Below are 14,369 nucleotides of genomic sequence, written 5' to 3'. Positions count from 1 at the left end.
TCGCCCAAGCCGTTTCCTTGTAATAAAGTGTTAAAAAAAAATTCCGACGATTTTTATTATTTTTTTGACGGTAGATACAATAGTCTTCTAGATCATACTAAAATATTACGGCCCTACGATAACTCGTTTAACTTTAAAAATTCGTCAAAGTTTGCAAAAATTGGTATCGTTTTTTTGGCATTTGTCAAAATTAGACCTTTCATCGACGTTTTCTCAAAATCGCCTGAACCGATTTCAGAAATTTGAAAGCCATTAGATGTATCTCGATGAGGACTATTATTTTGTGCGACGATCTGCCAGGCCGATTTTTTGTCATTTGGAAAAAAGTGTTAAACTTTTTGTCGACATTTAAACTCATACTACCGAATCAATTTTTCATTATACTACTGCTTATATTTTCATATCACTACTGCTTGAAATCAGCCTGTCTCAGGGAGGAACTGGAACCATGAAATTTAAAGCAAAATCTCTTACCACGGTACCGCATTTAGTTGAAGATTTTAGTTGGAGTTTATGACTTGTATGTAGATTAGTGTTCAGCTTGAACTTGACTTTGATACTTACTTTTATTTTATATACTTTAAAACACAATATGGACTTTTCTAACCCGACTGTACTACAATTCGAACAAAATTTATTCAAACGAAGAATTATAGAAGGATCTTTTTTAACTATTTAAAATAATAAAACAATAAATAAACGGAATGAACTTAACACGAGGTGCGACACAAATCTCTTTTATTTAGAATTTTAGATAGTATTTTCAAATTCTCACAAAACAATAAAAATGTCGCGCATGGATTCCCAATTCGTTCCACACATGTGTAGAATCTTGGTAAAAATATTTTTTTAAAAAGTCTTTTCTCCATTATATCTTCAACTAGTCTACGAACAACACACTATCTATTTGTGATTTTTTAAATTAGTATTTTGTGAAAATATTGTGTAGTTACAAGTTTAATGTTTATAATAGATAGCGTAGTGCATTATTACCATATTCTGATACCATGGATTATTAAAATTTTCCAATTTAACACTAAGATTAACTAATAGTAAGTACTATTTACTCTTTTTATTTTTTATTTTCACTCCAATTCAATTGTTTTAGTTTTTAATTTTATTTTTCAGTTTCCACTGAATGAAGGCTAGGATTTCAACGGTTTTGCTTATTGTACAAACTCTGAACATAACGCATTATTTATTTGATATCATAAAAATCTTATACCAATAAAATAATACAGCTGTTAGTAATTTCTTTTTTCTGACTCATGATTTAATTAAAATTCATTATAATTGCTTCCAACATCAGACGAATTAAAAGATGGCAGCGCAAATCCACTTTAGAAACGAAGAATTTTCTGAAATAAAATTCATTGAGTATTATTATGGTACTGATATCTTAATTTTATTGTATTTTTATATTAGTAATTCTTTTAAACTTTCTTTAGGGTGAGTTACAGGAATAGCAAGAAAATCGAAAATATTTATTTTATAATCTTTACGTTACTAGCAGTTTGGCATATCATAGAAAAAATTGATGTATTTGTGTGTGTGTATATATGTGTGTGCGTGCGTTTGTGTTCGTGTGTGTCTGCGGATACAATTTTTCATCGACGATTTCGAGAGCACGAATCAACCGATTTGAATGATTCAAAAAACATCCGATACCTATTGACGGCAAGATGTGCTGATTAGTTTTGGTCAAAGCAGGTCTGAAAAGTTCTTAAACTGACAGTTCAGTTTTTGAGAGAACGGAGCGGCCGATTTGATTTATTCATAAAACCTTCGAAAATTTTTAGTCAAAATTTTTGGTCAAAATTTTCAAAAATTTAATATTTTTCAGTTTTCAAAATATTGTGAAGCTTTTAAAAATTTGAAATTACGGCGTGGAATGTTCCAGCAATTTGCCTTAAGGTACGATACCATGCACAACTAGTTCGATTTTGCATTTATAATATAATACTTTAAATTTAGAAAAATTAAAAAAATATTATAAAAATTGTTACTTTTTAGGTTTATTTATTGCTTATTCCTAGTAACAACCATATTTGTTTTCTCAAATGCGATATATTGAACATTATTCTTGTGCATTTAGCGCATGCTTCGGATATCGTTTTATCTCGCGTAAGTTCGCGAGTGAAGTTTTAGGTCAGAACTCCGGCGTGAATGTCAGTTGCGACGCTTGACCCCGCGCTGGTGCCCCGTGATGGTGAGTCTGCTATAAGACCATCGTACTCGGGAAAGAAAATATAGGGGATATCCAGGCAGTTGTAGAAACAAGAAATTTTGAAAAAATAGCAACATTGAGACCTTAGAGAGGCAACTCGATTTCAGCGACTTTCATCGTATTCCGCTTTATGATTTAATTTAATATATCATTGTGTCACCATATATGTATAAAACATATATCGAACATTATTGACAAATTTGCTATTGGACAAAAGTGAAAATTTTAATTGAACTGCATCAATATATGGGTTAATTGTTGCTCAAATTCATTTGCGTCTTTCATTTAGTTATGATCCTGCCAGATACGATTCATTAAATTTTTATATTTTTATCCGATTTTCTACAGTTTGGACGAAACAACTGAAGCAATTTTTATGGTTCAAAAAATATTTGATTCTATTAATTCCAAATATTTTAGTGTCAATCAATTTTGAATATATATGAGTATTTATGAGGATATCAATTAATGCCAAGCAAATATTTTAATCTTACCTATTAATTTAAAACTTTAATTGTAAAATTTCGAATTCCACGATGAAATTTTTAAAATAAACATAGACTTTTGACTTAATTTTTATTTTTGCATATCACATTGTTAAACATTTTTCACAAATTTGAAGTACATTCATGTTCCTTCATCGACGTTTAAGCATTTATAAGTTACTTATAAATTCACTTCGGAGAAACTTTAAATTATACTCATAGTTTGAAATTCTTGTTTTAGAACGTTCAAAATTTTTTACACAGTATTTTTATTCAACGTTCGAGGTATTAAAATTACCTTTTTTGAAGAACCAAGGTATTCAATAATAGATAATCTTTCTAAATTTTCCTTTTTTAAAGATATTAAATAATAGATAATTTTTTTAAATTTTCTGGAAATTATAATATGAAAAATTGTTTTCAACTTTCACACTTTGCATTTAATTTTAATCATTTATACAACGTTGATTATCAGTATTAACTTCCCGTAAGGTAGTTATAGTAATGAACTATTGAAAAAAAAATTTAAGCCGATTCTTATAGAACTTTTTTTGGCGATATATATCATGGTCTTATAGAACTTACTGAAATTACTTACTTACGGCCTTATGACAAGTAGTTTAATTTTAAAAATTCATCAAAGTTTGAGAAAATGAGTAGTTTTTTTGACGTTTGTTAAAATTGAAATTAGATGATTTACTTGATATAACAATAGAGTACTTGATCTTAATGGACATATTAAATCATTGAAGTCCTACGGAAACTGGTTTATTACAAAAATTGTTGATTTTTGAATATTTGCTTTTAGAAGATACTCCAAGTTAACGTGATCGTTCGTGTTCAATTATGTGTGATAAATCCACTCGGAATACTTTCAATCACTCATAAATTAATTTATATTTTATTAAATAAGCCGATTATTTACACATATCGGGAAATTCATGTAACTTGCCTCAAGGCAAAATACCAATACCAACTAGTTCGTCTACGTTTTGAGGCGCACGAATCAACGGATTTGAATGGTTCAAAAAACATTCGATTCCTATTGATAGGGAGATGTGCCGATTAATTTTTGGCAAATGCATGTTCAGCCATTTCGAAGATACAGAGCTAAATGTACAAAAAATGGCACTTTTTGAGAGAACTAAGCGTCTAATTTGAATGATTCAAAGAACTTTCTGCTTGTTTCAATAAAATAATTGCTTTTGAAAAAAAAATTCTGTTTATTTTTTTTTTCATTTTGATTTTTTTTCAAATATTTTTTTTGTATATTGAAAATAATTCAGATTTTAATTTTAATTTTGACTAAAGTTTAATTACGGTACGGCTGGTTACAAAATTTTTTTTAAGGCACGATGCCATGCACCACTTGTGATTTTTATTATTTATTCATTAAATGTGACCGTCTTTCCCTATACAAATGCAAAACATTCTGCGCCTGCAATTAAAATTTGCGATCTAACGAAGGAGAGTGCGACATGACCGCGTGATGAAATTGAAGATTCACTCGCGCTCGGCTTGACATTGAAAACGGCCGGACTCGATTGCATTATTCGTTTGCAGAAATGGCGTTATTCATGTTAAATCAAATACATACCATGGGAATTCTTTCTTCTTGGCCATTGCAACAGTCATTGTTCGTTCCTTGATCTAAGGTTACAATATGCACTGTGACTCTGATAAGTTGACAATGCGCTGTTCATTGTATTTATATCATGTCTTTCTCATGCTTTTCAATGTTTTTTCATTAATTTTTGTATGCGTTTTTTTAATTAGCAGTATATCAATTAAATCATTATATAATTTTAGCATTTTTTCGAGGAAGTGGCATTACAAATTGTATGTAATAATCTTTATCTATTTATTGACTGACGCTAATAGAATTGTTTACATAATTTGTAATTACGTCAGTTGCATAACTTGATCTAGAGTTCAACCGATTAATTATTATTGCTTCTGTTGATTTATATTTAACAATAAAGTAAGGCGGGGGACAAAGATTCATTTTGACTTTATTGTGTATTATACTATCTTAACCAAATGAACTATGACAACATTATAACACTTATCAAACAAACAACATTCGTTCAGCAAAATTAACATTCCTGATTATGGAAATACGTTTCTTACTATTTTTCTAAAATTTGTTATTTGTACTTTTTACTCAGAGGTAAACCGTTTTACAGGAGGGGTAACACTTTACGGTGTAAAGATAACACTGTATATGACCTTTATCTGATTACATCAGCTGATTACGTTATTGCCAAAGTAAAAGTTCTGTTGTACCTTTTTGCCCCATCCCCATGAACGTAATTGTAGAGGTTATATAAAAACATCTGTTGAATCCTAAACTTATCTTGAAATTAATAATACATCTTATGAAACAATCAAACAATGTATATTTAAAAATGATATTACGGTCTCGTAAATTCAACAACAGGTCTCAGATCTAAAAAAAACTGACAACGAAAGAAAATACTTTTGTTATAGATTTTTAAATTTGTCCGTTTATCTCCTAATAGCGATGAAAATTTATAACTTCACTTGTTTCTGAAAAATTGGTGGTGGGCCTTTTTACCAACGGACCTTTGAGCTCCACTCTTCTCTATGTTCTTGACTATTTATATGGCAAGTCCGTTATTGTAACTTGTAACTATACTGGTTAGAAGCATTTAAACATGCTTGATCACTTTTTTATAAGTATTATATTTGGGACTCACTTACTTACTTGAGTGTCAAAAATTCAAATTTTAATTCTAGTCGTGTGATAGAACAATTACTATTAGTTTGCTATTTGCACGTATTTTTTTAAGAACAAATATTATAAGAAATGATTCATGCAGTTTTAAAGTTACTTGGTACTACTGATACTACTGATAAATATTAGAAAACGTAAAAATGAGGGTACATTTAATATATACTATAATAATGGTACTGCGATGATTCAGACTAAAATCTAATTTATTCATTGATTAAAAATATTTCACTATTTGACATAAATAAAATTAAAATAAACAAAGCACTATGATGCGTTCGAATTAATTATCAAAATGTAAAGAAATTTGTGTAATAAAAATATAACATTATTATTAATATATCATGTATATTATAAGAACTTCTGCAATGCGGCAAAATATTTTTGATGGCAAAACAGCGTTTGCCGGGTCAGCTAGTATATATATATATTATATATATACATATATTGTTATTTATTTCTAATACTAAAAATTTTCTAAAACGCAAAGCTTTGCCTTCTCACTTCTCTCCATTGTGAAAATTATTCCATATTATTTTGATTCTGCTGACTTGAGGTGCAGATGATAATAGTTTGCACGCGAATCCCGCCAGTGATAGGTTCATGACTGCTAAATGCCAAACGTGGTATTTAGACTGCACTGTAATTTCCCAATACCAACGAGTCGATACATAACAACACCGTTTCTTAATCTATCTCGTATTGCACGCCGAACTTGAACGAAAGAATTCTGCATGATGTGCACGCGAAATAAGTTAATAATCGGCGTAATTTGGTTTAATTCTGCAGTACTATACTATTAACTTCCAATGAAAATTTCACAATATGCTATGTTTGTGGTATGATCAGTTTTCAAGAATTTCTGAGAAAAATATAATGTAGAAAATAAATATCAATGTATATTTGATTGCTACTGACAATATGCAAACTTTCCTTCTCATCGATAAAAGCAGACTCACTTTAACTCTTATGAAGTTAAAATATTGCTAAAGTTACGAAATTAGACGGTTTTTTACTTTTTATGGATTTCGATTTTATTCTCTATGTGGCGATATCAAGCAGGCTGGTTTTGATTTGTAAAAAACAATCGGACATGTCATGTATATTTTTGATATCGAAAATATTTTTATAGTTAATAAATTTATATTTTTTTATTATGTTGGGAGTTTCTAATTAAATATATTATCATAATCATTACAACTCCCACATTGGTGACTCACGACGATGGAGATGAAGATAAAGGAGTTTTATTTTTCGAAGATTTAAGAAAAATTGATTTTGACGCAGCACCATAATCACTGGTCTTCAGTGACGACCTATAAGGTATGTCCAGTCCAATCCATCATAGTTAACGCACTTACTATCTGGATCAGACTTCCGAGGTTACTCATTTGGTATACCCAGACCTCAGTGTCTATTGCTGACAGAAAAAATAATTTGGAGCCTGAACTTTTCATTGGAATGCAATTCAACCTCTCTTTCTCTGTTAACTCAACAAATCGTCTTATAATGCTACCTCCCATTATCGGTGACAACGACGAATCAAAACAAAATTTGACATAATTTATTGGATTCCACAATTCTGGACTCTTATGTCAAAGAAACCAATGATCCTGATTTGGATAAAGAGCCAACTTCTTTCTCTGATCGGAACTCATCAGATACGAATGCAACGCTTGCAGAAATGGAAACTGTACCCATAAATTATGCATTCTAAACATTAAGTTATTCTGATATAACTAATACCCATTAGATCGAGAACATTATGCAGAATATGGAGTTGATGGCAGGTCAAATCACCACATACGGTGGATCTGCTGACGAAACATGGAAATTTGTAATTGACCAGTATTACAACACTGGTCTGCTATAATCTGCTTTCCCACCACATTTTTATAACGTGTTTCCCTGTATTTTTTTTTAAACTGTGAGATCAACACTGGGCAGGGAGTGTGTGGCGATATCAAGCAGGCTGGTTTTGATTTGTAAAAAACAATCGGACATGTCATGTATATTTTTGATATCGAAAATATTTTTATAGTTAATAAATTTATATTTTTTTATTATGTTGGGAGTTTCTAATTAAATATATTATCATAATCATTACAACTCCCACATAATAAAAAAATGAATCGCAAAATGTGTTGGTAAGCATAACTAAAACCTAGAATCAATTTGAGCTTTAATTTTTTATAATGCGTAAATAAATAAGATGAATTAGAGAATTAATAAAGGTAAACTAGTGCTAGTGCATAAGTAAATTGGAGGATATGTAAAATGGAGGATTTGTAAAATGGAGGATATGTAATATGGTAGAGAGGAGCACTGGTAGATAGACGAGTATATAGACAAATGAACGGGTTGACAGGTTAGTTGGTAGACATGTAGAACGGGATGACAGGTAAATTTGTAGGCCGGTAAAATGATAGATTGATAAACAGGTTGATAGGTAAATTAGTAGACAAATTGTTAAACAGGTAAATGGTAGACATTTAGAACGGAATGACAGGTAAATTGGAAAGCAGGTAATTTGGTTGATAGGTAAAATAGTGTATTGATAAATAGGTCGATAGGTAAATAGTTTGACAGGTAAATTGGTAATCTGGTAAAATGGTAGATTCATTAAAAGTTGATAGGTAAATTTGTAGGCAAATTGTTGATTAGGTAAATTGTTGAACAGATAGTAGTAACATTAATCTAAATGTAACAAATACACATCTTTGTTCAACTTTTTAATTTAAACTAAATCACGGCAAAGCGTGAATGGATACAGTTACTATATAATATATACATTAAGAAATAATGAATAAAGAATTGAATATGTTCAACATAGTTTACAAATTTATCATAATGTATATAATATATGCTCTTTGCAAAAATTGATTTATTCATTACTTTTCATCGTACTCATAACCTTTACCATTTATTTGTTTTCACACCACAAACTAATAAAACTATATAGGATAGGGCGGGGCCGTTTTGATAGGGGTTTTACGAAATAATAGCTACAATGTTTAAGCAGTGCAAAATATAAATTCAATGGGCACATTAATTGCAAAGATATCGCTATATATAATCCTGATCCCGTATTTCGTCAAAAATATACATCCGCAGAATTGCATTCATTTAAACCATTAATTTAATTTATAATTTGTGAAATAGCCTTTTTTCTTAACTGAATTTACATTTTATTTTCTATGTTTTATTGTTTACATCTTTGTCATGGTAAAGACTAAGTTGGTCCATTTTACCCCATCCATATGTAAGTTATTGAAGACGTTATATAAAAAAGTCTGTTGAATCTATCTTAAAATTAACAATACATCTTATAAAACAATCAAATAACGTTAACTTAAAATTTATATTAAGGTATCATAAATAAATAACATCGCTCACAAACAAAAAAACTGACGGCGATAGGAAATATTTATGTCATGGATTTTCAAACAATTCTGTAAATCTTCTGAAGTCGACGTTGTTTGATTAAATGCGATGACTGTTTACACAAATTTTTCTCTTCACTTCCAAATATTGATATTAAGGGGAAATCAAGCAGGCTAGTGTTTTGTAGAAAAACAATTGGACTTGTCATATTTTTCATTTTATTTTTTGATATCCATTACTACTCCCACAGCAGGGAGTGTGTGGGGAAATCAAGTAGGCTAGTGTTTTGTAGAAAAACAATTGGACTTGTCATATTTTCATATCAGTAATATTTTTAGATGAATAAAATTTATATATTTTTATACGATGGGAGTTTATACTTTCTTATTCATTACCACCCCCACAATATTAAAAAAGTCGCAATTTTATTTGTTTTAAATATTTTGGTGGTGGACCTTTTTACCCGCGGACCTTTAAGCTTCGCTCTAGCTTAATTGAAAAATGTATGCTATTAAATGTTCACTCAAATATTTGCGCTTGACAATGTTATGTATTAAATATTTTCATAACCTCCAATATTTATTCTCTTTTGAATGCGTTTTACGATTTATATTTTAAGTATAATTATGTATCGTGGTTGATATATAAAACAGCTTTAAGCATATTGCAAAAATGCCACTTTTTTACTGTGAAAAATAACTTGACCTCTAGTAAATGTTTTTGACGGACAAGAAAATTATACATAATATTTATGAAACTTATTTTCAAAGATATATGTTTTTAAAAGCATATTAAATTATATAAATGCTAATTGGGCCTCATAATGTTGGGGCACCCAGCAGTTTTAGGGCGCTTTACTTAACTAGTTGGTATTGGTATTTAGCCTTGAGGCAAGTTACATGAACTTCCCGATATGTGTAAATAATCGACTTAATGAATAATAAACAAATTAATTTATTAGAATTAATCGATTAGAAGTATTCCGAGAGGATTTATTACACATAATTGAAAACGAACGAACACATTAACTCGGAGTATTTTCTAAAAGCAAATTTTCACAAATCAATAATTTTTATAATTGAACCAGTATTCGTAGGACGTTAATGGTTTACTATGTTCATTAAGACCAAGTAATCTATAGTTATACGAAGTAAATCATCTAAATTTAATTTTAACAAACGTCAAGAAAACTATTCATTTTCTCAAACTTTGATAAATTTTTAAAATTAAACTACTTGTCGTAAGGCCGTATTATTGCAGTAAGTTCTATAAGACCATATGATATACATCGCCAAAGAAAGTCTCATAAAAATCAGCTTAATTTTTTTTTCAACAGTTAATTACAAGAAAACGGTTCGATAGATTTTCACCTAAAACTAATCATTTTGATTTTTTAAAATTAATTTTTTTTTAAAAAACTACAAAGAAACGGCTCGGCAGATCGTCTCACAAAACTGACAAACTATAGTGCTCATTGAGATACATCGAATGGCTTTTAAATTTTTGAAATCGGTTCAGGCGTTTTTGAGCAGTCGTCGATGAAAGGTCTAATTTTGACAAATGCCAAAAAACCGATACCAATTTTTGCAAACTAAAAAATCGTCAAGATTTTTTAAACCTAACAAGTTGTCGTAGGGCGGTATAATAATATTTTAGTATGATCTAGAAGACTATCGTCAAAAAAATCATAAAAATCGTCCGATTTTTTTTTAAACTTTATTACAAGAAAACGGCCCGGCCGATCTTTACCAAAAACTAATCAGCACGATTCCCAACCAATATCTTTCGAACGGTTTTTGAATTTTCAGAATCGATTCAGAATTGCGGGCTAAAACGTGGAGGAAAAAAATTTCACTTTTCTGCTATTTATAAAGAAACGGCTTGGACGTTTGTCGCACAAAACTCAGAAACACTAGTCCTCATCGAGATACATCGAATGGCTTTTAAATTTTTGAAATCGGTCGAACCGTTTTTGAGAAAACGTCGATTTACGGCAAAAAATCTGTTTACATACACGCACACACACACACATTGTTGATAACCATTTCCAAGAAAAGTGCGGACAAAAGCATACAGAGGTACCCAGATTGCTACTGTAGCTCTTTCAGCGGCAATTGTACACGATCTGCTCAGAGCAAGTAGCAAAATACGAATTGAATGGGTCAACTGTCGAATTAAAACCATCAAGAAACAAGAATCATTGTGAGGCTGCACACAACTTGCTTATGCAGACGGTAAGAGATATGAAAATTGTTGTTGCACTCTTATCAGAACCTTACAAACAACTAACTGATTGGCCATGGGAAACGGACAGAACCACTAAAGCTGTTATTTGGTCCTGTGGCAAATTTTGTTTCCAGAATGCTGTTAACAATAGCAACGCTAAATTTGTAACAGCATCATTATACGGCATACATTTGTATAGCTGTTACGCTTCACCTAGTCTTTCTTTGCCAGGTTTTGTTAAATTTTTAGATCGTCTTGTAGAGGATGCAAAACAACACTACCCCGTAGCGATAGCCGGTGACTTTAACGCATGGGCGATAGACTGGGGAAGTAGGAAGACTAATGCAAGAGGTAAAGCACTTTTAGAGGCTTTTAATACACTTGATGTTGTTTTACTAAATAGCGGTGATAAACCAACCTTTGTCAAGGGCAGTGCAAGCTCAATAATAGACCTTACTTTTGTTAGCAATAGCTTCGTCAGAGGAAATTACAATTGGGAGGTACTAGGTATCTACACTGCTAGTGACCACAATGCAATCACCTGGAAAATATCAACAAATAGGAACATTAGAAGACATATGAAGATATCTAAAGCCATTGGATGGAAAATAAAACCTTTTGATGAAAGCGCCGTGAGAATTGCCTTAAATTGCAAACCTATAGTTTCAGAACACGCAGATGAGCATACTAGAAAGCTGATGGAGAGAATAACCGAAGCCCCGTGATATCAGTATGACTCGTAAGCATGGCATAAATCAAGACAATCTGTGCACTGGTGGACTGAAGAAATCAGCTCTTTTCGTAAAGAGTGCCACAAGAAAAGAAGGATCTCTTAGCGGTGATATAGTCTCACAAATTATGCACAACTGGTAGTGGATTAGGCACGTCGGCAACTAAATAAAGTTATCAAAGATAGTAAAGTTATATGCTGAAAAGAACTTCTGGATGAAGTCCAGGAAAACCCATGGGGAAGGCCTTATAAGATTGTAATGTCTTGCCTCAAAAGCCAACCAATGCCTTCACCAACTTGTTCACGACTATTGAATAAAATACTACCAGGTAACACATGTAGAACTGAATAATATTCCACCTATAACACTGCAAGAACTGATGGAAGCTTGTCATCGGGTTTGAAATAGTAAGGCACCGGGATTAGATGGAATTTCTAATATTGCCTTAAAAACATTAATTATGTCATTTCCGACAATGTTTATTAATGCCTATAATACATGTCTGAAAGAAGGTTTTTTTCACGAAAATGAAAACAGCAAAGATTAGTGCTTCTTCCAAAGGAAAAAAACACCAAATGAACCATCATCCAACCGTCCGATATGCATGCTCGATATAGCTGGTGAAATTTTTGAAAGAATAATTTACCAAAGAATAGATGAAGTAGTTGACCCAATCCTAGCACACAATCAGTATGGTTTTTGCAAGGGGCGATCAATTATCGACGCTATAAACTTGCTAGTTAATACCGCTAAAGAAGCGATTGCTGGAACCAGATGGAAGGGGGGTGCGAAGAAGTACTGTCTTGTAGCTACATTGGATATAAAAAAGGCTTTCAATTCTGCAAACTGGGATTGCATAATGAATGCACTCCGTGATAAGAACGTGCCTGTATACCTCTGCAATATAGTCGCGAGCTACTTTAGAGACAGAATTCTAATGTACGATTCAAGCGATGGTACAGAGGAATATAATATAACAGGAGGTGTGCCGCAGGGCTCTGTACTAGGTCCTTTGCTGTGAAATATTATGTACGATGGCCTTTTGAGACTTGAGATTCCAGCATGTGTGAAACTAGTAGCATATGCAGACGATGTTGCCATAGTAGTTGTCTCCAAACGAATTGATAAGATCGTAAGTCTATTTGATATAACATTTAGAAAAATTAATCGCTGGATTGGAACAATGAACCTCCAATTAGCACAACAAAAAGGTGAAGCTGTTCTTATCACGAGTAGAAAAATAATAGAGACCATCAAGCTGAAGATAGGAAACCTAGAGATTACGTCAAAACCTCACATCTGTTACCTTGGCGTAGTGCTCGATGCTCGTTTGAAATTCAATCAACAGATGGAAAACGTTAGTGGTAATGCGTCAATAGTTAGGACGAGACTTGCTCGACTGATGCTTAATGTTGGAGGCTCTAAACAAATCAGAAGGATATTACTATCGTCAGTGGTTACTTCGGTGCTGACATATAATATCTCCATATGGGCTGATGCTGTCGAAATTGAAAAATCGAGGAGAACGGCAGGACCTATATATCGTCTGAGTGCTTTAAGAATTGCTTGCGCATTTCGCACAATATCGGAGGAAGCAGTGTGCGTCATTTCAGGAACTCTGTCTTCCTTAGTCTTAGCAGAGGAAACATGGACAATTTATCATAGAAGATATCAACAACTGAGTCCAGTTGAGAACAAGTTGAGATTTAGAGAACGGCAGAAAAGCATTTACCGATGGCAGCAACTGTGGGATGTCGCAGAAGAGGGCAGATGGACGCATCGTCTCATTTTAAACGTCGCATTCTGGCTAAGTCGCAAGCATGGAGAAGTAAATTATTATACTACGCAAATGCTATCTGGGCACGGCTGTTTTCGAGCCTACCTACACCGCTTCAAGTACGATAGCTCGCCGGATTACCCATATTGTTTGGGCAAAATTGAAGATGCTGAGCTTGTGTTCTTCGTATGCCCGCGATTTGGTGCTCTACGGGATGATGTGGAAGAGACATTGAGACGAAGCATAACTCAATGTAATGTTGTTGAAGTGATGCTGACTAGTGATGCTGCTTGGAACGCCACATACAGATTTGCGAGAGAGGTACTAATTTAATAATTAACTACCCAAACAGAACACCAGTCTGGGATGCATAAAGGCATTTCTTTCGCTATACAAAAAAAAATAAAACACACACATACTTTTTTAAAATTTGAGCTCATTTGATTCAATGCCTTGCAACGTCAAGAAAACATAAAATTAGCGAATCGGATTTTTTGATGAAAACAAACTTCTCCTTCGCGAAGTTAAAAATATCTAATTTGTCATATTTTATCAATTGTAGTTATATTGATATCGTGGACATCGTTAGTGGTATAATATTAGGACTTTGAATTATTAAAAATTTGGCGGACTTGTACAATGAATGGATAATTTATTTCACATTTATTTGTGAAATGATCTAATTTTATAAATGCCCATACAACAGTAAAAGATTAATACAATTATATTTAAATTATATATTTTGTCGAATTTGCCATGTCTTTGGAAAAACAAAACTGCAATA

General features: G+C 32.0%; 1 protein-coding gene across 1 annotated transcript in view; it reads left to right on the top strand.

Moving 5' to 3' along the window:
- The first annotated feature begins 12,835 nt into the window (after positions 1-12,835).
- The window catches only part of LOC113371353, a 51,755-nt gene continuing 50,221 nt past the window's right edge, over positions 12,836-14,369 (top strand). Inside the window, exon 1 of the mRNA XM_026611981.1 lies at positions 12,836-13,273. Coding sequence (XP_026467766.1) covers positions 12,836-13,273 — 438 coding nt within the window. The remainder of the gene's footprint in view (positions 13,274-14,369) is intronic.

The sequence above is a fragment of the Ctenocephalides felis genome, unplaced genomic scaffold, assembly GCF_003426905.1.
Source record: "Ctenocephalides felis isolate EL2017-DRISC unplaced genomic scaffold, ASM342690v1 CF-g0.4_SCAFFOLD_01492, whole genome shotgun sequence".
Taxonomy (NCBI): Eukaryota; Metazoa; Arthropoda; class Insecta; order Siphonaptera; family Pulicidae; genus Ctenocephalides; species Ctenocephalides felis.
The sequence above is the reverse complement of the archived record's forward strand: the minus strand, read 5'-3'. Positions and strand labels throughout refer to the sequence as shown.